A 24,097-nucleotide genomic window follows, 5' to 3' on the forward strand; every position below is an offset into this window, starting at 1 on the left:
ATCTGATCGTCATCGGCTCTCATAAATATCCATAAGAATACGTATAGTGACAGATATTCATGATATAAAATGAAGACACCTCGGCCTCCTCTTTAAGACTTCGCTCGCTTATTCATGAAGTTGTTTTGAATGATGAACGATTCCTATCCAATATTTAAGTTCCCATCAGACATGATAAGGACAAAATTAAACAACAAAAACATAACATGGAGAGAGATCGTCCATTTTAAAACGGTTCTACGTCAAAAACTGGATGAAGCTTATCCACAGAGCAAACACAAACCCAAACACAGTGACGTTTTTCATAATTTCTCTATTGGAGCATACAGAACATAAAAAACTGACATTTTTACGACACGTCAACATTTGAAAAAACGGTTTGAAAACATTAAAATGTTAATAAACCATTAAAAGATGGTGCCTGAAAGTGTTACGTATAAAACATTGCACTAATTAGACATCACTGTATTATAAAGTACACAATGATCAGTCAGTATCTATACAAGTGGAGCTTTTCCCCGGAGTGGAAACATCCTTACACAACGTCAATCTTTATCAACAGGGCAGAAAAATAAAATGCAGTACACATCAAAGATAGCTTTTGTTGCATTGGCACTGTGTGCATATCTGTCAGAAGGAAAACGTTCTGATTAGTATTTACAAAGACCAATAGCAATGGTTAGTCACATGTATTATACACTGTTACACTGGAAGATTCAATATGATCCAAAATTGTGCTTAAGAACAAGATGGTTCAGATTCATGTTGCTATAAACCTACGGGACATTTTGAGGTTCCACAGGCAGATCAGGATCAGGATCAGGATCAGGACAGAACGCCATGATGTCATCATCGGACCGTCCTGATAAAATAACTGTAGAAAAAGTTTGAAGCATTTTTCTGTGTCATGTATCTTGAACGTTGTCTCTTTTTAAAGTGCAATAATAATTTCAGAGAGGCTTCCATTGTTTCATTTGGGTTTCTGTAACACGTAGCAGAACACATTTTAAAATCACTGCACCTATATAGCGGTAGAAGTCGAAGACAGTTAGACTCGATGTTGATGTTTTTGGCCTTCGAAGACTTTTCTTCACCATCCATGTAGCTTTCTTCACTACTATTTTGTGTCTGTGCTGCGATCAACAATACAAGTAAGTCGTCTACTTGCCTGAGTTACTTTTTCTGTGGTCCAATAATGATTGAATTGAAGTTTAAACCTGTGTGTAAACCTGCTCCTTCTGCCTAAGGGGTTTTGTTGTTAAGAGGCTACATAAATAAGTGGTTAAAAAAAAAAAAGTCTTTAACAAAGTGCAAAGTCCAGCTGCCTGGAACTGTTACAGCTACGACCTGGATGACTGAGAACCTTCAGAGACACTCAGCAGTCTTAGTACAGACTCCACACTTCAATCAGTGCGACATAGCTTATTTCCCTGCAATGAATATGAATGATTTGTGACAGATCTTAAGAACCCAAACAGAATAAATAACAAAATGCAAAAACGTCCTCAGGTACAGGGTAAACTAACTCCTCCTTGTTTTTGTTTACGGCAGCATTAATCAAGTGTATCAACCTGTGTGTCCACCAATGGAGAGGCAGTGTTTTCCAAAGGTGAATTCTTAGGTTAACAAACTGGAAGAAGGCCTTTGTAAAGTGTTTCTGAGCATTAAACGTGGCAGTAAAGCTCTCTTGATTGGTTTAAAGACGCCTTCAAGATGGTGGACTGTTACACGGGAATGTCACAGAGGCACAAAAAGCCCGAGATGCTTCCTTTCCCTCTCCATGGTAACCGTGCTTAACAGTGTTTCCTTCGTTTGTTTTTTTTTTCTTAATTACCAAATAAAGCCTAAAAATAACATATTCAGTATATTCATCTTCACACAGGCTTATTATAGAACTGGAATCGTACAGAAATAGAAACATTTAACTGAACACAACGAGTGCAGAGGACAGATTCCTTTCTTACAAACACGGATATTGCACCAAAGCAGCATATTTGGACGAGCGTTCTGCATTATAGTCAGAACTATTTAGCTTCAGAGGAAAGAGTAGTAGTTCTGTTTAAGCGCTAGATTAGAACAGTGAACGATAATCATAAATACAGTATAAAAATACATCTGCAGGGCCGATCTGTAGGAAAGGTTAAAGTGGGAAGTGAGATAAAAGGGAGAGAGGGAGATGTTGGAAAGTGTCTAGAAGGTTTGGTCGTCGTTACAGGACTCTGTCGTGTGTCCGAAGGCCTCGCAGATGTCGCAGTAGGGCCTCTCGTCCTCTCGCTTGCCGCGGTAGGTGGAGTGAGGCACTGCGTCGGGGCTCTGGGCCTGGGTGGGGCAGTCCTCCGTGTCGTGGAGGTCAAAGCAGTCGCAGATGTCGCAGAAGAAACGCGGGGTTGCCTTCTTCTCCCGCTTTGAGCCGCTTTCGTCGAAGCTGCGCGGCGAGAGACATGAGAGGACACGTGAGACATGACGGGAGACAGCTGAGAAGCAAAGGCAGTGATTGGCAGTGACTACAGCAGAAGGAAGCCGACACAACTTAAGCCCGACAAAGCCAGACTGCAGCATTTTTTACTGCAGTCTGGCTTTGTCGGGCTTTACACTGTTAACATGTTTCTCACTCTACAGAGTTCATTCTGGCAGACAGCATCCCATAATATACATCATTCTTGTCTCACCCATCTGTCCCGTCGTTGCTGTTGAATTCGGAGAGAGCCAACTTCTTCAGCTTGATCTTCAGCTCCTCGTTTTTCTGCTGCAGGTCCACAATCACACTGTTCAGGAAGTTGATCTGATGGCCGACAATCAAACAGTCAGGACACAAACGCCAATGTGGCAGAGGTAGATGAAAGACGTCAAATGTGTTAAGGGAGGATTCCTACCGGTCTTACCTGTCCCTCAGCAAATTCCTTCTCTTCCCTCAGCTGCTCCAGAGCTGTATCACCTGTGAAACCATCGAGTAGATCAGTAAACAGACAGGAAAGCTTCTCCGATCCTCTAAGCAACCCTTGTTTAACTTTAAGGTTTGTTTACCCGAGGCTGGAGCTTCCCTGAACTCTCCCTCTGAGGACGGCGTTCCCATGAGCCTTTGCTCTAGTGTTTGAACACGGTCCTGCAGCTGAGCTTTGTCTCTCTCCAGGGTCCCCACGGCCGACTGCATCGTCTTGGCCACGGCGTTTTCTCCTCGCAGAACCGCAATCTGTGCAAAAGAGGCAGTGTTTAGCGGTGACCAACAAAAAACAAGGACCTGACTGTACACGTGTGTGTGCGTGTGCGTGTGTGTGTGTGTACCTCATTCCTCAAACTTTCTAGTTCCCGGTCTTTGTCTGAGATTAAGGCTCCCGTTGATTTTTGGAAGTTCATTTGTCCGTCTTTTTCTTGATTACAGATGGTTTCTCTGTAGAAGGATTGTAAAAGAGTCACTGGCACTGACAGAGTAAGGGAGTGTGTGTGTGTGTGTGTATAGGCTGAGAAAAACACAGCACAAAAGCATAGAGAAGTAAACCTGAACAGACATAAAGAAGAGCTTTATCGGATAATGACACAGTTGTGGTTGTAGCATCAGTCAACCTGTGACAATTTTATCACAGGATGTCTTTGGTCGCAAAAACACAAAATTGACCCTCAGTAGATGTTTCTCATGCTGTCTTTATGGGGCCACAGTGTTGGATTTGTGAAGTGTTTATCTTGATTCTCTCCCCATTGCTCACTTTCATCTGTTGCAGCCCCAAACTCACACACACACACTCTGTCGGAGCCTTAAGCTGTAGCTGGGAACATTAACAGCAAAGTGGATCTCCAAAATTCTCCAATTCTCTCCAGCGGACAAAACGTTAGGACTTCATGTCTTTTCCTGACACAAATCTGCAGATAACCGTTCCGTGATACCACCAGAATATCTCAAATCCAGCTGGATCAATCTGCCTGCTGTCTTTGATCCACAGCTGTCCTGCCTCAGCCTCTTAGTTCACACACACTCTCAGGCTCAATCTCTGATCTGTGTTAGTTGTGGAGGGACGTATTAAAGAGCAGTGACACCATTCTACACCCACTAATCTGAATCCAAAGCACATGAAAACAAATGAACAGAGAGGGAAAACACATTTGGCAATAGAGGATTCTTCTTCTTCTCAAGGAAAAAAAGCCTTTCATAGTTTCATACCTGTGTCTCATGTCTGTTTGTTGACTTTTGCGGCCCTCATTCTGCTAAAACGCAAACACACACAAACAAAGACACAGACAGAGGAATTACAAAGAGGCTACAATCTCCTCAATCAATGAAAAAAAGCTAGAATTTGTCTAATATGAATGTACCTCAAGCTGCTGAGACCTGTGGGAGGACAGCTTCAGCTCCTCACTGAGAGAGACAAGCACAGAGGTCAGTCAGTGATCTGTGATATCACTCTCACACGGCTCACAATTCATCTGTTAATCTGTCAGAAGCTGCAGTGGAGCCCGATGTGACGTGATGTTACACACACACAGATCACACACTCTCTAATGATGTCACATTTAAGGTGACACCCTGCATTAACTGAAACTGTGTGTAGATTACTGTAAGGTCCAGCCACACAATAGTAATGCTGTACGGTGCGGAAACAGGATACGGGCTGCACCTGATCCTTTCACACGCTCATCCTCCCTATTGTATGAATGGATATATGAAATCAGTGAGCAAGCCACTGCTTCTATCTTGCGTTTAGTTAAATATACATCAAGTATAGACATTGTCCTGTCACAGTCGCATCTTAATGCCACAGTATACTTCACATAAAGCCAAACACACAAACAAACACGGTAATTCAAGCTCCTCTACATATGTTGCACGGTGTTCTTTGGACGTAAGCGACACAAACATCAATTGCCGTGCGGTTGAAAAGAGATGAACCTTTATTTTGACAATCTCTTAAAGAAAAATGCAAGTAATGTATACTTAGTTGTCTCTATTTAAAATGTATAACTACTATCATTTGTAAACGTGCTGTTCCATTTAGGTGAGCCAGTAAGCCAGCGTGCACAATACCAAGACAATGACACTGACGTAACCAAATGGAATGCGGCCATCGTTAATGTTATTAGCTGCACCTGTGTTTAACGAGTCTGAATGGTGTCGCTGTGAGACAGACCTGGGAGCAACCAAGTTTAGGGGAATGACTCATTCTTAGATCGCTGCACTGGCTTCATGTTGGATTTAGAAGTCAATTGAAAGTGTTATTGTCAGTTTACATGTGGAATTGTGTAGAATATGAACCTACACAGTCTCTTAGATCATCAGGGGCAGGTATATTAGTTGTTTCTGAAGTTAGAACCAAACGTGGTGAAACAGCATTTTATCAGGCTGTAAAAATGTGGAACCGCATCCCTGAGGTCATTAGACACTCCCACATTAAAAACATCCCTCATCTCTCTCTCTCTGCTGTCTATAAACATAACCCTTGATTAAATGGTCTTAAAATATGTTCCTTTTGGTGGCAGTTTGGATCTGTTTGTATCTGCTTTTATCCTCTGTAAAGCCCTTCATCTCCTGTAAAAACACCTCCATGCACACTGAAACAGCTCCAGTTATGTGTAGTAGACAACTGTACACACACCGCAGATTTCCATATTTCAACATCAATAGGTATAATCCCGTTTTTGAGAATAAAAAATCCAGAAGGACGTCAAGGAGAAAGTGCACATCCGTTTTTTTGGGGGAGGGTATGAATCTGGATATTACTGGATACTGGAAGCAAATGATTGAACTGTAGAAATAGAATAGAGTCACATTCAGGTCAGGCGGGAAAACCTAAAGCTGCGTTTGACTAATAGGCCGGTCTGAGCCTGGGCTGAGAAATGTCTGCTGTATAATTACATTCACCATTACTCTGTAGCATCTTCCCCCCCTAACAGCGCAGGAACGGAGCTCATTTAAAGAGATATTCCACTCAAACGCACTACTTATGTAAATATGTGAAAGATAGCCCAGAGGATATAAAATGAACAGTCATCACTTTCCTCATTATGAGAGAAATCGCTTCACACATTATCACAAATGTAATGGAGGGTGAACTTTGCTTCATTGTTGGTAAACAGATGTTTCCAGTCTCATTTATTAATGTACAGCGCTGCCATGAATGTTGCTCCTGTCTCCTCATTTATTACAATCCATCAGATCTGGGTCAATATCTGGATCTGGGCTAGTATGCACATAATAATAATCCATGGTAAGAAACAAATGCCTGACGGTTTTATTTACAGCGGAGAAAAAGGGCAATCCTGTGTCTCCAGATGTGGATCAGCTGTTCCAGGACTCAAGTCTGACCCATCTACACAATTTCACGAAGCCCATATGTTGCTTTTTGAAATCCTCCTGACAGTTAAGACGCTCAAACAGTGGAAACATGACCTCCTTATGGAGGTCAAAGCACATCTGAGCAGCAGTGAATACAGCTGTTCTCTCAGCTTCCACAAAGGCTCATTGATTCCACATCCATAAACACACACACACACACACACACACACACACACACACCCTCACTCACACACCCTCTGAGGTCACAGTGAAAGTAGCTACCAGGCAGTCCTAGGAGGAGAGACGGAGTGATATTACATAAGAACAACAACAGGAGACTGTGGACGGAGCCGCCTCAGTGAGGTCGGAGGAACACATTGTCAGGACGTGACAGGGGGGGGAGGGGACAACATCCAAATCCAAATCCAACAAATTGCAACTGAAGTATTTTGTTTTGAGAATTAAAGGACTCCTGGCAGGATGATCTGCTCTTTACTGGGTCTGAACATGGAACTGGTATCCACTGTACAGTTAACAGAAACGTCCTGGCCCATCCGTCTCTGTCTGCTCGTCCTCCAGCAGGATGCTACAGCACACACTGACGACTACAGTTCAGCCAGTCAAATCCATCTGGAGCTCTGACGTCACAGAGCACTGATGACTCGAGGGGGTGTGGCGGAATGATGTAAAGACTAACGCGCACATGCACACACACACACACACACACTCCACCTACTTCCACATAAACACACACAGTAGCACACGATCGACAGTCTAAAAATAGACCTCAACATCAGGCTGGAGATCCATCACAAACACAACAAGGTTTGGGATTTTTTGTACGGAACCTTGCGGGTATTTTGGGAACGTTGCCATACCTGACTGGGCAGTTTACAGCACCACTAAATCCATAAACACACTTAATAGCCTCCTATTATGGGGTTACTACAACAGTTTCCGTTATATCTTCAAATGGTAGAGTCTAGAGAGTTACAGATGGAGCCAATTTGATGACACACCTGACATTGGAGAGTATTCATTTTGCTTTATAAATGAAGCATACGTCAACCTGTGCATAAGTGTCATATTGTTCTTTCTTTGTTTAGAATTAGAGCCTGCACCTTGGCATTTTCCTGGAGTGCAGTCCCTCCAGTCTGCTGAGCTGGCAGGCTGAGGTCACCTTTACAGGAGACGCAACCCAGGAAAAAACACATCACTTATCCCGAGTACTTACATTTCCTTGCAGAGAGTTCCGCTCCGCTCCTTAGAGAGACTGAGCTCCTCTTGGTATTTGGAGTTCTGCTGTTTCAAAGCCTCGAGCTGAAGCACAAACACACACACAGAAGGGGAAGGAAAAGGAGTCAGAAAATCATATATATACACCAAATAATAACAACAAAAAGGTACAGTGTGTGTGTGTGTGTGTGTGTGTGTGTGTGTGTGTGTGTGCGCGTGCTCCAAAACACCATTCAGAGACTCAGAAGTTGAATTTTTTGTTCCGTGCAGTGCTGTACCCTCAGCAGCATTAAAACAACACAAATCAATATTTCATTCAGCAGTTCCTCCAATGCAAGCAGCGTTGGATACATTACAGATCCCAGTGTGTAACAATCAACGCTGTCAACCATCTGCTTACTTGATTCTGCGGCACATTAACACATTCTCAAGTGTGTCATAATCTGTGTCCGTGTGTTAAGTTATTTTCTGACCTTGTAATACCTCAACACTCATCTACAGCTCAGGGGGAGGACAACCCTATACAGCATGCACACACACACACACACACACACACACACACACTCATACCTTCACTTTAACTCAGACCACCCCCTGTATGAGCCTGCACAAAAGCAGAAACACACATGCTCACTGAGGATACAGGGTCATAAACAGAAGCTACCAAACACAATCCTAAAAAACTATCAACAATAATAACACACTAGTTCCATGTATATCCTTCACATGCAAGGACATTTTTTAAGACTGATCTGTAGGGACTAGGTCAGTCTGAACCCTGTGCTAAAAAAAGAACCCCCTACCTGGTAATGAGGCGAGTAGACTTTGGAGTAATGCTGATGCAGAGCAGCTATGTCCATGCCAGCGGTGTTGTTGCTATGCCACAGTTCCGACCTAAACCTCCAGAATAACATGCACAGACTCACACCAGCTGGGACATCAATAAACCAGCAGCTCTCATCCCCTGCTGTGCACGGCTGCAGAGAGAAAGCACCCACCCACCCTCCCTCCCTCTCTCTCTCTCTCTCTCTCTCTCTGTTACAGATGCCGAGCGCTTCCATTATGTAAGTCCTCACAAGCTCCGCCCATCCTTGCCCCGACCGTCTGCTCATTTCACTTTGGCTTCCTCTCTCTCCCAACACAGTGCACTTTGTGTGCGTCACCCTTCATTCATCGTGTCTGACGTGACTCACTGAAGCTAACAAGAAAACATCCCACAAATTCCCCTGTTTTACACTTCACACAGAAAGAAACAAGATAAACATGACACTATACTATACTGTCATAGTAATCTGCCGCCAATGTGCTCCTCTAAACTAGTTTTCCAAAATACAATTCTTGCCTTTTGTGTACACTTGAGAGTAATTTTCTTTGTTTGTTTTGTTGTTATTCTTCCTCCCACCTTTTAAAATGTCACTTGGTCTTATTCTTTCTTTTTCATTTCTTGTTTATTTTAGCAACTATTCTGTTTGTACTTTGTATTTGTACTTTTTTTTGTAATTTAATTCATCAAATCAAACCAATGTTGACTAAAATAAAAAAATAAGTATGTAAATATGTACAGTATGTATGATATATATATACACAATATACAGTTTGTGTAGTTTAATTCAGAATGGGAAAATATTTAAGAGGTTTTTGTATGAGGTCATCGCATCAACATCACTGATGCCATCCTGAACTCTGCGCCCACACCACTGTGCCATGTTCTCACAACCTTCAGCGGCCGTGGCTTCCGGCTGTTTCAATTTCAATCTACTTGTATCTCATATTGCCTCAACCTCAGGGTCTAAGTATAAAGTTTAACAACAACAATAGTAATAATAATACAACCTTCCTTGTTTCTCTCTATCTCTCTCTAAAAATATCCTATAATTGTATGCGCAATGTCATGTAAAACGTTTGCTTCAATAAAAACAAATAGTACATTTAAAGAAAATAAGGTTTTTGCATATATTCCTTCTTAATTATTATTATTATTCTTATGTTATTGTATTTTGTTTTCAAATGTGTGTGGAAAGTTGCATCCTAAAAACTTTGGAATGATTTGAAAGATCCAATGTTTAACTGGAAAAGGCTAAAGAGACAAACCGCAAGTGAACCATCCGTTAGATCAAAGCAATGTTCCGTGTAACCAGGCATCATCACCACACACACACACACACACACACACACACACACACACACACACACACACAAACAGAGCAGCTCACGCTGACACGTGCAGGATTACATCACGACCTACAGAAGGAACATGGCAGAGCATCACTGCACATGGAGCGCTCTCCAGGGTGTAAATGTGTTCTGCCCTTTTCAGATTGTCGCAGTTTGTAAATATTGAAGGGAAAGGAAGCTATGTCAGCATGTTCACACAATAAGTACATGGATGTGGGTGCGCTGAGTGAGCCTGGGGGCAGTAGAGAGCCACAGTGAACGGCTGCACATGCAGACAGCAGAGACAGAGGGCAAACGTGGAGGGTAAGAGGGTATAAACAAAGACAGAGATGAAATGCTTCGATGTGATCACCAGTACTTGCACCCTTACATGCAGTCACTGTTACATCTCTCTGCTTACCTGTGTCTCCAGAGTCTTGTTCTCATCGGTCAGCTGCTCAAGTGACAGGGCTGTCCTCTCTGATTTTGCCGTAGCCTGGAAAACAAAAAACAAACAAACAAAACAAAATCAGTTTCAAAAAAATCTTATTGGACAGTAAATTTACTGTGGACCACAAATCTCTCCACCTTGACCCGACGTAGGCTACAGAAGGCCAAAGAGGTCCTAACGAATGTGGTTTTAACTCATGACATCCCAGAAGAATGTCAGAGTCTCATTTGAGTAATTATTTCATGTACAGTGAATAGATAATGCCACCAGCAAAACAAAGCTAAATCAAGGGAGTCACAAACGTAAAAACACATCAAGATGAGCTTCAAATCAAAACTGACTGTGAAAGCTTTTAAACAGTACTCCAATAACAATAATAGATCAAGGGTCACTTTAAATCTTAGCTTAAAAAGGAAAGGCAGCTCCTTACTGAGTCAGACTCTACATTCCTCAGCTATTTCCCTTTTACATCCATTTGTAATGCATTCCATAAAGACGGAGCAGAAGTAGGAGAGCTTTGGCTTTAGGGAGGAAGTTAAAAAAAAACTACTCTCCCTGTTCCTGCAGAATGCTGGATCTACCAGCGCCCATTCAAGAATTCAAATCATAAATACTTCAGATTGTATTTACTAAACCGCTTAAAAAAGGCTTTGTAGAGCTTGAATAAAGAGGCTCTTTGCAAATACACTTATTATAGCCGACTGGGTGATGTCACAAATGTGAACATGTGCGTGTTAGTAATGCATTAGTGATCAAACTAGCCCAAAGCCATCGTCAGCCTATAGAGCAGGGAACACACACATAAGTGCTACTGCCTGAAAGCGCAACGAAAAGGAAAGATTACATAACAACACATTATTAATTTACTGGAAGGTTGTTTTTTAAATAACATGTGTGGTTGTACAATGTTTCCCAGAACATATCCCAAGAATTTGCTGAAATCTGTTCAAAGCTGGATGATAGTGGAGATATTTTGGCGGGAATCGGGAAATAAATGCCAACAGACTGATTCATTGTCTATATACGGTGTTAGCTGATAGAGTTCAGCACTCCTCACACACACACACACACACAGCAGAGTAACATTACCTCTCAGGCGCTTTGTGAGCAAGCACAACAATGAGGACTAGATACACACGGTAACACAAACACATTAGGTGAATGAGCTGAAGATGTCATAGCCGGATATTTCTACAGGCCAATTATCAGCTTCTCTTGTTGCAGATAGAGGTGAGCTGCACAATCAAATTCTATCAACAACATGTATAGAACACACTTTCCCAACTTCTGGTCCCTCCATATTTTGTGTACCATTTATATTTTCCTGTTTTGGATTTGGAACAGCGCTCAGGTAATCGTGGCCTAAATATGAGGCAGTTTTTAAGGGTTAGTTTCTCTAACTTTACCAACGCAGAGTCTAATTTCATAAAAGTCTTGATACATTATTCTTGGTGCACTGGATAGTTCTCCATTAATCGATCACGTGAATTTGCTGTGTCCCCCTCTACCTTCATACCGGGTAAACTGAACGTAACACGTGTAAACCTACCTGTGTCAGCTGGCCGTGGAGCTCTTCCTCTCTGCGTTGGCTCTCCTCTTTCAGGATTTGGTGATCTTTGTTCGTCTGTTCCACGTTCTGCTCCAGGTCTGACAGAAAACAAAAAGGACATCGTCAACTAAAAGGAGATGTGCGACCAGCCAGCTCCCAAACTAATGGACTGAGGGAGTGTTTACCTTGCATGGTCTTTGCTGTTTTCCTGCTCTCCCCCTCGGCTGCCTCCAGCTTTTGTCTCTGAAATGAAGAAACATCAGCTTGACTACCACCTAATCACTTACACAGTAACATTCCTTTACATTGAGCTAACCAGGAAATTATGACTAGATCCAGAAAGCATGTGAGTTTTGTACATAAAATGTCTCTTTTAATGAGGCCACTTAAAGGATGCCCAAGAGAAAAACATCAAACATACTTGAATGACTGGACAATTCTACAATTACAGCTTTTTATCATCTTTAATATGCCACAAAACATACATTTCAGATTCAAGCAAGACCTGATCTGTGTTTATGTACACTTGTTGGTTCAATTGTGATTATTTTGTTGAAGGTTTCTTCCTTAAAAGTGTAAATACATGTATCAGTGTGTGTGTTCTCACCAGGCTGGTTAGCTGCTCTTCTACAGAGCTCTTATCTTCCTGCACACACTGAAGCTCCTTTTGTTTGCTCTCCAGGTCCACACTCAGTTCACTGATCTGTTGGGGACATACAGTATACAAGTTACAGGTTGGGACGGTTAGATCTGTACATACGTATATAACATCTGAGCTGAGACATAAATTATGCATTAAAGACGGAAACCTAAACAAACCTCACCTAGCAGGGACCTCTCCTTATTTACAATAACCACTAAGACAACAGTTGTAAAATGGCAATTGTACTAATTCCTGGGGTTTTACTGTCATGGTATGGATTATATGATCATGACGTGGTTGAATAATTCATTTAAAGAGATAAGTGTGTCTGATGTAGCTGTAGCCCAGGAGAAAAACATACAAACACATCATGAGCATGTAAGCGTGTTTGACAGCCACAGACCTTTTTCTCCTGCGCCTGTGCCTGGGCCTTCAGGCTGCTGATCTGCTGCTGGGACAGAGACGCAGCATCCTCTTTCTGCTGGGATGCCCTGAGCCTGAGCTGCAGATCAGCCACCTCCCTCTCCAGCTCCATGATCCTGGACCGCTCAGACACCGTGGCCACCTGCAGGGAACATGGTAGATTGAAGGTATCAATCTACGTAACAAGGAAGAAGGCAGAATAATAGCAGCTCCGGTTAGACCTCAAGTCAGCTCGGGGGAGGCTTAGAGACGGCCAGACGCTGCCTCCGTGACAGGTTGATGTCTCTTTTCACTAGTGGGAGTTACGCTCTTCCTGACAGGATATTTACACATGGGAGGCTCCTGCTTCCCACCAAGCAGGCGCCTCGTAGGAGTGACAAGGGACGGATAGATCCCTTTAAACCAGATTCCCATTGACTGAACATTACAACAGAGTGATGCCTGGTCACAGTACTGGTGCACAGATGTTCTATACCAGAGCATCAGTCAGCGTCAACTATTTACTTTCTGTTACATTTTATAGTATTTAGATCTTCATAATTTGGTCAGAATCCACAAAATAGCACAGGTTATACCACAAACAAACACATATACGCAAACACAATATATATATATACTGTATGTACACTTTACTTACTAATGGAGACCTTTAATATCCTGCTATAAAGCCTCTTCATTACCACGGCACCCAGCAGCCCAATCCCATCCCGCCCCCCTTCCCCAGCACATCACCCAGTCCCACTGTTGGACTGGGATGTTTTGCCAGCATTACCCTAGTGTCCTCTAAATCCCTCTGGAGTTTTTCAGCTTTGGTCTTTTCAAAGAGCAGGCTCTGCTCAAGCTCCTTTATGTGGGCATGCTCCAGCCTGGTCTGCGTCTGTTAGTAAAAGAGAGCGAGAAGAGGAAGAGAAGAAGAAGAACAGACACTAAGGCAACACTCACATGCAGCTTTGGCCCACAGGCTGAAAGTAGAAAAGATATCATATCAAAGGACTAGCAAGTAGAAAACACACCGGTGGTTCAAAGTGTTTAAGTAACTTGGCAATGGCAAAAAGGAACAGCCATGAAAATCAGGTTCAATACAAAACTGAAGCCCATTCAGACTTTCAAAATGATTATTCATCTTATTCTGAATGCCAGATTTCCCAAATTATGAATGTCTAGCAAGTATGATTCTCAAAAAAAGGTACCGTCACTCTTTAAGAAACACTTGTTTGCTTCTATTATGCTGCTTAAATGAGAAATACAGATTTTGGCCTTCAGACATGCAGAGAGTCAAGAAGATGCACTCAAGGTAGGCAAGATAAAAGCAGATAAAAAAGACTCAAGAGAGGGCAGACAAAGGGTTTTTGAGGAGGTAGCAGGTAGCAGGTGGATGAATAGAAGACGTCAGAGTGGTAATGTGAGAGCTGCAGGTGAGTAGATGAGTGTGAGAGGAGGCTGTGTGAGGTATGAATGAATCAATGAAGGTGCGAGGGCAGAGATGACTGCGTCTGTCTGAACAGGAGAGCGATTGAAGGAGCCATCGACTGCAAGAGAAGCTGCATCCAAGTACCGCTTTTAAAATTTCATCAGAAAATGAATAGAGGCCAACTGATGGATGATGAGTTTGAAGTCATTTAATTAGATATCTATCAAACGGAAACAGCAGAGAGCACAGAGAGGGGATGTTTTTAAAAAAGGGTCTGATAAGAGAACTACAGGGTTACCTCAAGGTCTCCTTTGGTGATGCATTCCTCTTCAATACGGAATTGTAGATCCTCCACTTTTCTGTCAAAACAGATATTACAGAACATCATCTTATAGCTGGAAAACACTGAATTTTAATGTGAGTACGGCCCCCCCTGGTGATTATAAAAGCCTTTAACGTTCACACACATTGGTCCACTATTACGCCCACCTAATAGTCGACTAATGTCTACTTATGTCTAACCAAGTGTTGGCATCAAGTGGTGACTATTATTCCTTTGTTTATTGTCCTTATCAAGGTAAGTATGTTTTTGTTCATATTGCCCAGCCTGAGCCTCCGCCCCTCACATTAAACTACAGACCACCCACCTCTTCTCCTCCTCCAGCTGGTTCAGCAGCTCCACTTTCTCTCGATCTGCTGCTTCCACCAGAGTACGCAACTGATCCAACTTTGCCTCCGTCTCAATGGCATACTAACACACATATAAAATAAGAATAACAGTTCATTTATTATGATTTCATAGTGCATATGTACCAAATACCAACGTGGCAAATGACTCAGTTACTAAGGTCATATTTGACACAATCTTGGACGTGCTGATGGTCTGACCTGATCCCGGCCCTTCCTGATCAGGGTGAGCTCCTGCTGAACCTCCCCAGCGTGGCTCGTCGCCTTTGCAACCTCGAACCTCTCGATGTCTCTTTCTGCCAGCAGCTGCTCAATGTGCTGCTGCTTCTCCTTCAGAGCCTCCTGCAGCGCCGTGGTGCCAGAAATCTTCCGAGCGTACCGTGAGGAAGTCTCTGTCAGCTGGAAAAGGACAATCACAGTTCAAATGTTAGCTTTTAAGAAGGAAATGTAAAAAGGTTAGGAAGCGTACGGACAGCCGAGCGGTGCGTGTCTTACCAGTCCAGCTCGACTGGGTTTGCCGCTGATAGAGGAGGTGGCGGAGCTGAGTGTGCTAATGGAGGAGGCACTGGGGCTCCTCCTGAGGGTGGACCTCCTCCGTGAGTTCTTAGACTTTGTCGGCGTCGTGCAAGGGAATCCAATGCGTGTCACCTTGTGGACCGGAGCAAACAAGCCGTACCGGGGCATGCACTGGAAGTATCTGTGGGCGCAAAGTTGGGTAGTAGTCGTATAAACACTCGGTTGAGAAATGTAGTATACTGTAAATTGTAAATCAATTCTTTACCTGGTCCCAGCAACAGCTCCATCGTTCTTGCCGAGGGGTTCATCAAGCTCCACCCCACACCAATCTCCTTTAGCGAAGTCTGTCTCACCCAGGAAGCGTACTGCTCCTGCCTTAGTGCCACCCACCTATATGAGGACAGGAAAGGTAGAGACAACGGATTACATCACTGTGATTTGATTTATATAGCTGCTATCAATTTACTTCTGGTTGGTTCTGTTTTCTTTTTCATGTACTGAGACACCAATGAGTTTTCTTCCTCAATGGTCCCTTTGAGATGAATAAATAAAAGAGAGAAAAGAGGAGGTCTCACCAGCACTCGGTCCCCCAGCCTCAGCTCCCGCTTGTTCTTCTTCGAGTCTGTCTCTGAGAGGTTGGACACTGACTCAGCAGATGCGATCTTCCGGTTGAGTGCGCCACTTGTCTTTATTCCTGTGCCCTGAGCTGAAACCGGGAAGAAGAATCAAACTATTTAGTGTAACAAAAAACATTTCAATGGTAAACATATGTGTACAGGATATCAACCCAGAACTTCAATCATTTCACGAAAGAATAAAAGACTGATTTCATTGGCCATTACCAGTTGAGGTAGTGCCAGCAGGGACCGACTCGCTTGTAGCTGTTGAGGGTCCTTGTGTTGGGCTGGCCTGGCCCCCGTTCACTTCCTTCTCAGGAAGTGCAGTCTTGGATAGTTTTGAAGGCCGTGTGAATATCCCTCTCCCGTCCTCACACTGGAAATACCTGACCCCTGCAACTGACCCATCGTTCTTCCCGATGTGTTCGTCCAGCACGATGCCGGCCCACTGCCCAGGAGCAAACTGCGCCGGCCCCATGAACTGCACGTAGCCCGGCTTGTTGCCGTTAACCCAGACCCTCTCTCCGATCTGAAAGTCCCCAGATCCATCCTGGGGTGGGGAGGACACACTTCCAGGTGACTTCTCTGGAGGAACTGGCTTTGGAGTACCTGCCAAAACAAAAATGATCACTAAAATGTACTCACTAACACCTATTTATTTACCGAAGCATAATTGTAAGCAACTCTTAGCTCTTACCAGAGGAGGGGGATGTCCTTGTTGGCACCCCAGCTGTACGAACTATCTTGGTGGGCGGTTTGAGCCCACTCAGCTTTCCTGTACTTGTGGCTCCTTGTTTGTCCATGGGTGAGGAGCAGTAGGGAGTCTGGCCTGACCAAAGTAAGGGGACTAGGCCTCCCCCACCACCCAACTATGCCCCAGTGTGATGAAAAGCAGCTGGAAAACCAAACACTTGTCCAATCACTAAATAATCTAACTCAATTCAACTGTATCTAATAATTGTTAGATTATTAAAACAGACAATGTCAAACATTAGTTGCTTATATAGTCTTAATATTGAACCAACTAATTAATTCTTTATTAAAGCACTATACAATATATACTGTAAGTGGGACTGGAGCGAGCTGATGCTATGCTGATGCAGCTTTAAACTAGATATCACTCAAATGTAATTTATCAAGAGATACAGATAAAAGAAGATAAAAACACACACACACACACACACACACACACACACAATAAGGGCTTTGTCTTCCATATACCACTCTCTGCAATTCAACTACAGCCTAAATGTGATCTGGCAGTTCACTTGCTCAATGGTTAGCACTGTTGCCCCACAGCAAGAAGGTCAGAGGTCACACACTGACCAACTGGGGGTCTTTGTGTGTGGAATTGCATGTTCATTGTCCAACTTGTTCATTGTCCCCCCAAAAACACATAACATCAACAACAATCCAAGCAATATTAAACAACAATGAGAACTGTGACGTGCATTTTGTGTGTAAAATGTTACTCCTAGCTGTTGGTTGGCTTTGTAGCAGCACAGTGTTTTGTATGAGCATATTCTTTGCTTTTAGTTATGCATAATAATACCCACAAATCATATTCGATCGCAACACTACAGTACTGTACAGCCAGCCCTTCTGCATGTGGTGCACCGATATTGATTAGAGCATTAAATGATGTGGTTCTCCATCTGATTCTCATATTTACAGAGAAGGCAAACACAAGCTGTCTCTCCCTCAGCCTGCGAGTCTGTTTGTCTGTCTTTTTTGTCCAGTATTGACTTAAAAAGCTCCTAGGGATGAATAGTAAAATATGTTACCATGAACTAATACTTGTAACGCACATTAAGTGGAATAACTGGACAGATGTGGCTTGATAAGTGCTACTGCGTGTGATGAGCAAGACAGTGACTGTGTATGAACGGATGAATGTGAGGTCAATGTAAAGCTCCCTTGATTAAAAACGTTCAGTAAGTACAGTGCAGCACATAAGTAGAGTCCATTTAAAATGTCCACGACAGTTTCTTACAGCGTAATAACACACTGCTGTACTGTAACACCAAGGTAACGGGAGATGACTCGTCTGCTCTCTGCGCTCCGCCCCTCCCGCTGGGCGCTGTCAGACCAAAACAAGCAGCACACCTAGAGCTGTCAAATGTCCCAAGCTGTAGCCAGTGTCTGTTCACGTCAGAGCAGCACTCGGTTTGTTCGACTGAATGTTTGCATGTGTTGTTTTTGTCTGGGTTTCAATCTACCTGCTGCATCTTCCGCAGCGTGTATGGGGAGTTTATCACTTTCCCTCCACACCCTTATACATTAAATTTCACCAAACCACTTTAAGTGACTCAAATATGTTGTTTGTCGCTGGGTGACAGAGGTTTACAGGTCCTAAACGTGTCATAATTTGATTCCAGGTACTAGCCGGAGCCGTCGTGCCTACTGGAATGCGCGGGCAGTAGTAGCTAATGATGGCTAGCTATTGTATATGTTTGCGAGGAAACATAAACTACGGTTAACGTCGGACTACCACAAAGACATTTAAGAGAAATAAGAGCAGGAAAGTTGAGTGAAAGCTTACTTGGAGTCCGAATTAGCGGCGTTGTTTCCAGGGGGATGCAGTGAGAAGCTCCGCGTACCTTTTCGCACCGTTACATGTTTTCCAGCCCAGCCCTGCCTCTGACGTCACCCTTTACTCCGGCTGCCTTCAGGGCCCATCCAGAGCTCGTAAACCTGAAACCCTACACCGACTATAACAAATTATTTCTAAATGATAATTTCGTAAATTAAATTAACAACAATTAAGCTGGGTATCAACCAGAAAAGTGACACAGTGGTAATCGTTTTTTTTCATGACCGATATTTTATTGATTAATTTCCCAAGAAAACTAAATGTGACAGGGTACAAATATTGCAAAGCGAAATGTGAACACCATAGACACCAAGTAGTCTAAAAATACATTTAGCATTAAATGCCATGCCATCTACCCAAAACGTTTGCATTTGTCACTTACAATCTCTCGTTAGCATTCGTTTACTACATTTATTATTATTTTTGCTGTTGCCATTTTCCTTGGACTTTGTGACAACAATAATCAAAGCAGCCATCTTAAACTTGTGGCTGTTGGCAATGACTCTTAAGTTACACATCACAGCCTCACTGACAATAACGTTTGTTACACTAATCAAAACAGCAAAAACAGTTTTTCTATTGCAAATTTGCCTTTTCTATGCTGTTATAGTTGCCAATAAACTAGGCTTTAAAAAACCCAGTCCATCAATACACAGTTCACGGTGCATTCACTGAACAGACAAGAGCTTGTTTGCATGAAGCGGCTTCATATCCTTCTACCTTGAATGGTGGCATCGCAATTCTCAGTTGATTCTAGCTGATCCTCATCATCTTTCTTCCCCATGAGTTTCCTCAAAAGCTTCTGGAAAGCCCCACTGAAGGCGGGGCTCGAGAAATAATATACGACAGGGTTGAGGACACTGTTGAAGTAGGTGAAACACACAGAAGTGTAGAAAGCCAGGTTGGCCTCCCTAAAGTACTTGCATTCATTATACCACGCCTTGAGGATCCATACGGCAATTCGCGATATAGTGCTGGGAAAGAAACAAATAATGAAGATCAAGGCCACAGCGAGGACAAATTGGACAGCCCGTTTGATTTTTCCCTTTGTGTCCAGAGTCCTGATTCTCAGCTGCCATGTAATTCTGATTGTACAGAATGCAACAATTGTAGTGGGCAGGAAAAATTGTAGGACATAGAACGTATTGTGCCAGGTGGAGAGGGGACTGAAGCCCATGCAGATATTGAAGCTCTCGCACTGTGTACGGTTGTTTTGATAGAAGAAGTGCTCATTAGAAAGAAGATAACCAGTGGCAAGAAAAATCAGGGCCCACAGGCCGAGAGAGACCACCAGGGCGTAGCCCAGGCCCATTTGGTTTAGCCGGTGTAACGGGTGGACAATCTTGAAGTAACGGTCGACAGCCACAGCAGTGAGGAAGAAGATCCCTGCTGCACGGTTGGCTGCCAAGAGAAACAGTAGGATCCGACACAAGGCATCGCCATACAGCCAGTCTTTCCCACGCCTGTAGTAGTCGGCCCTGAATGGTAAACAAAACAGTACAATGGAGTCGGCCACAGCCAGGTGGGTCAGGTACACGGAGTTGGGCCTCCAGGTGTCCATGTGAAAGATGAACATCCACAGTGCAACAAAATTCCCCATCAGTCCAAACATGAACTCTAGGATTAGGATTGGTGGCAAAAGCTGGTCCAGCAGGGGAGAGTCGAAGGCACAGCACTCATCCAACAGAGAGAGATTCATCATTTGAACAGTCGGTGAACAACGATTACACCAAACACACATCTGCTGCTTTTTATAGTGTCAACAGAGATATGATGTTGACCAGGTGACTCCTTTGGTAGGGAGTCAGTGTTTGTGCTCATGCTGATGATTTTCAAACATACTAATCTGTGCAGTTGCATGTAAATGGGCTGAGCATCCGTGCACTGTTATCTCTGGGGATGTGATATTGACCCGGAGGAATATGGCTTCAATTGTTAATGTATTTGTCAGGGGAGTGTACCTTCATTACCAAAGTATTGTGCTGTGGAACAAACTAACTCATGGGTAAAGATCACTGAAAAACAAAAATAAATAAAGATAAATGAGATGCAAAAACAAACCTAACTGTGAAATTTGCAACCCTGAAAATATATCTAATTCTTCAAACATGGAGACACAAATACGAAAAAAAGACTGGGGTTTACTGGCGAATGAGACTGAAATTTATTTACCTACAGTTTGCTCAATTGATGAACAGTTAGGAGGGATTCATGTCATACCACACCTTTGGCAAACAAGAGAAAGTAGCTAGAAACTAAAAAATGCCAAAGGGAGTGGCCAAGTCCACAGCTTTTTATGTACAGTAAATAAAATAGGTATAAAATGACTTAATGTGTACATTTGGCCAGGTTGTTGCTGTTACAGGTCACATGATCCATTTCAGTAAAAGTGCATATTTGGTCTTCACTTCTTGACTTCTCCCAGATCATCGATGCTTTCATCGTCTACCTACAGAGACATGGAGAGATTTACTTTAGTGCGTGTGCGAGTGATTTCAGATGCTTACCATTATAATGAACATTGACAAATTCTTATATTTTAGCTTCAATATATCTTTATAAACTTGCACACATCCCTGCATCCCGCTATAAAGATTTTAGACTTTGAGATCAAGCAACTAAATGAACAAAGACGTCTCTAGGCAACATCATCCGTCTTTGAAGCTGAGGTTTCTTAAGCTTGTGCAAACTCAACCATCTTACCTCAGGCCACTTCTCTTGAATGACGTCAATTATGTCATCTGTGAAATCTCCCTGAATGATTATCTCATCCTCCGCTGTTACTGAGGCACCGCAGGAGAATTTCTGGGCAAAGAATCGCTGAGCATCTTTGAGCTCAATGTCTGTAAAAGTCAGACAAAAGTGTTCAGAATAACAGAGAGCAGTCCTGCATTAAATAAGAGAATTAACAAAACAAAAAACACACTTACCGAATGTTGCCAAGCCACACACCCGTGTGACGTATTTCTTCTTGGCTCTAGGGATTTTTGCTATTGTGACTTTCTGCGGCACAGTCTTCTTTTTCTGTTTGATCTGGCCTCTTCCACCTTTAAATGGTCAAATAGAACACAACAGAGTCAGAAAGTATGGATAGACAGAAACTGAGGCTAACACAAACCACTACATATCTAATTTCATCCACAAACATCAACACCGCCAAATATAGTGACATACAAAACGGAATAGATGGATAAACAGTGCTTCAATACAAAATATGGATATACATCAGATGTTTTGTTTTTGTATGCCATTAGATCAGTGGTGTTCTGAAACAATTTCCTTCTAGAATGGGACAACAAACCTCTCTTCTGTTTCTTTTTCTCCTCCTCCTCGCCCATAGGGGGAGCCTCTCCAGTGCCGGGGTCCTGCTTTGGTGCGTTTGCTGCCGGGCCTATATGCCAAAAGTTAAACAGGAAGATTTTAGAATGACGAATAAAATGACATTTCCCGAGTGATTTAAATTGTTTGAACTGAAGTGTACACTATATATAAATACATATAATCACATCAAGCCATAAGCCTAATCATCCTCATCAAACAAACCTCAATGTACACAGAACAACAACCTTTTGGAGCATTGTGTGTGTCTGCTTCTGGTACTCACCTACAGTCATCCTGGCAAACACATCTGGGAAGTTCTTCTCAAGCCATTGCCTGCACTTGGCTGGTTCAGGCATGTACTCACAGTACTGCGGTACATTCATTTAATATTTTAAATGCAGTTAACATATGTCAAAAGATACATTTCATGGAACTGCTTCACAATTGTTGTTGTTTAAACTTACCTCTGTAGGCAAAGAGCAAACTATAGCGAAAGGAAAGAAACAAGAATACAATCATTTTAATGAACAGATCCAGAAAAACTGCTGTATGTTTGAAGCAGACATGGCCTCTATGACATCTACAAACCTCCACAGTAGAGAACTTTATGTTGCTGCTTAGAATCACGATCAGCTGTCCTGTGCTCTGTCTTGCTCTCTAAACAAACTGACTCCATCTGCTCAGTAGCCATGACAAATTATCTGGACACACAAACAGGCAGAAAAATAAATATAGAGGAAGAAAAATAAAAAGCTGAGGTCAAATGACACAAAACGCAAATGTTTCATAATTAAAACATTAATTCCACACCCAGATGTGAGGATCTGGGGTGTTGTGACTTCAGATCATGTGTCTGTGTGTGCGTGTGTAGTGTTAAATAGGCCTTTTATCCTTCAGACTAGACAGTAAAGACAGAATTTCATCATGCTAATCTGGACTTCCGACCCTCAGCTACTGGGCAGATTCTCTGTCAAAGCGGCATTAGCCGGCTCCAGTCAGATGATCTATTAAATTCTAAAATGAGGATTTCCACACCTCAGCGTCAGGAACTTATTTGATCTACAACATCTGCGGCCGATCGGTGGACAGGTGGCGTGAAAATGTGGAAGAAGTGAGCAGGCAGTTAGCTTTAGCGGGCTAACACATGCGGCTCTTTCACACTGGCTGCGCCGATATCAGACAGTTGAGCCATAAATCGCGTTGATATGTCTGTGGTTGGTACGCGACTCTTAACGCGGGCGCTGGGGCCAGAATAGCAATTAATGTCGTGCTGGAAAATACGCCCGATCTTGATTTGTGCGGCTCCGTCGATGGGGAAACATTAACTAACCCAGCTGTCACCGTTATCAGGGTAGTGAAGATTTAGCCTAGCCACCTGAGCTAACGGTAAAATGACACTGCAGCCGAACATCTGAACACACACACAGTTTAAGTTACATACCCTGCGAAATATATTCTAAAGCCGCTGTCCGTTCGGTAAATCCGTTCGCATTATTGACGTTACGTAGACTTTTTAGAACACCATTCTTACTGTATGGGATTTAGTTTCTGTACTTTAAGCACGCCTCTCTCTCAGTAGCGCTTCTTCTGGTTTTGGCTGCTAAAAGTGGCTTTAAAATAGCGCTAGCGTACTTTAGCGCCCCCTGGTGCATCGGAGGCTAGGATAGCATAGCCTAGCATAGCCGCCTATCCTAATTTACTAACTAGGCCCAGTTTCGTTATATGCTGTTTTGTTATATTTACTTTTGTACATTCTGCAGCCCCTGGTCATCAGTAGCATATAAGGTTTACATTAATTTAATAACTCTATATATATACTATATATGTGAAAAGAAGCACCGTTTTGGCTTTATTGTGGCTGTGAAAAAGGATTTGACGTCAGGTGGAATTCGGCACTCCACGAACACAGGTTCACATTATGAAAAACATTTTGAAAACCTTTTAACTATTCATCTATAGTCTGCCTTTTACTCAAATATGTATTATTTCAGGGGGGTTTTGTGCCTTAATGTCCTTGTTTATAAATGTTTACAATTTGTCTTAGATATTCATGGTGCTGACAGGGTGATTCATTTCAATTAAACTTTATTTATACAGCGTATACGATTTATTACATTTATTTATTTATTTTTAAATCCACGATCTCCAAAATGTCCCATAACTGTGTGCCTACTGTCATGTCAAATACTTTCTTCAATAAAAATAAATAAATAAAATAATAATTTTCCAATCAC

The 24,097-nt window shown here is 42.7% G+C and overlaps 3 protein-coding genes across 8 annotated transcripts; all 3 read right to left on the reverse strand.

Moving 5' to 3' along the window:
• Positions 1–361: 361 nt before the first annotated feature.
• Positions 362–18,595, reverse strand: clip1b (CAP-GLY domain containing linker protein 1b). 5 transcript variants are annotated; one of them, XM_076163934.1, is made up of 23 exons: positions 18,492–18,595; positions 16,647–16,844; positions 16,175–16,558; positions 15,908–16,038; positions 15,598–15,722; positions 15,312–15,513; positions 15,018–15,215; positions 14,777–14,880; positions 14,428–14,488; positions 13,491–13,595; positions 12,699–12,860; positions 12,260–12,355; positions 11,838–11,895; positions 11,653–11,750; positions 10,074–10,148; positions 7,497–7,582; positions 4,306–4,348; positions 4,154–4,194; positions 3,283–3,388; positions 3,025–3,190; positions 2,874–2,935; positions 2,670–2,782; positions 362–2,425 (listed from the first exon to the last, which is right to left on the reverse strand). In XM_076163934.1, exons 2-23 carry the CDS (start codon positions 16,750–16,752, stop codon positions 2,191–2,193), a joined length of 2,757 nt encoding a protein of 918 aa, XP_076020049.1. In that variant the 5' UTR covers positions 16,753–16,844; positions 18,492–18,595; the 3' UTR covers positions 362–2,190. The 5 variants fall into 5 exon arrangements, with proteins under 5 accessions (XP_076020049.1, XP_076020050.1, XP_076020048.1 ...); XM_076163935.1 differs by having other exon boundaries at positions 2,883–2,935; positions 4,154–4,197; XM_076163933.1 differs by having other exon boundaries at positions 4,154–4,197.
• A 177-nt stretch (positions 18,596–18,772) lies between these two features.
• LOC143011419 (hydroxycarboxylic acid receptor 3-like) lies at positions 18,773–20,616 on the reverse strand. The gene has a single exon (XM_076164295.1). The coding sequence runs from the start codon at positions 20,281–20,283 to the stop codon at positions 19,249–19,251; it is 1,035 nt and encodes a 344-aa protein (XP_076020410.1). The 5' UTR covers positions 20,284–20,616; the 3' UTR covers positions 18,773–19,248.
• Positions 20,617–20,682: 66 nt separating this feature from the next.
• denr (density-regulated protein) lies at positions 20,683–23,474 on the reverse strand. Of its 2 annotated transcripts, none has more exons than XM_076164297.1 (8): positions 23,395–23,474; positions 22,452–22,564; positions 22,328–22,347; positions 22,147–22,231; positions 21,844–21,933; positions 21,473–21,589; positions 21,246–21,385; positions 20,683–20,991 (listed from the first exon to the last, which is right to left on the reverse strand). In XM_076164297.1, the coding sequence occupies exons 2-8, from the start codon at positions 22,552–22,554 to the stop codon at positions 20,947–20,949; spliced, it is 600 nt and encodes a 199-aa protein (XP_076020412.1). In that variant the 5' UTR covers positions 22,555–22,564; positions 23,395–23,474; the 3' UTR covers positions 20,683–20,946. The 2 variants fall into 2 exon arrangements, with proteins under 2 accessions (XP_076020412.1, XP_076020411.1); XM_076164296.1 differs by having other exon boundaries at positions 23,305–23,459.
• Positions 23,475–24,097: the final 623 nt, after the last annotated feature.

The sequence above is a fragment of the Genypterus blacodes genome, unplaced genomic scaffold, assembly GCF_046128005.1.
Source record: "Genypterus blacodes isolate CSIRO-AG114 ecotype Tasmania unplaced genomic scaffold, CSIRO-AGI_Gbla_v1 ptg000133l_1, whole genome shotgun sequence".
Lineage (NCBI taxonomy): Eukaryota > Metazoa > Chordata > Actinopteri > Ophidiiformes > Ophidiidae > Genypterus > Genypterus blacodes.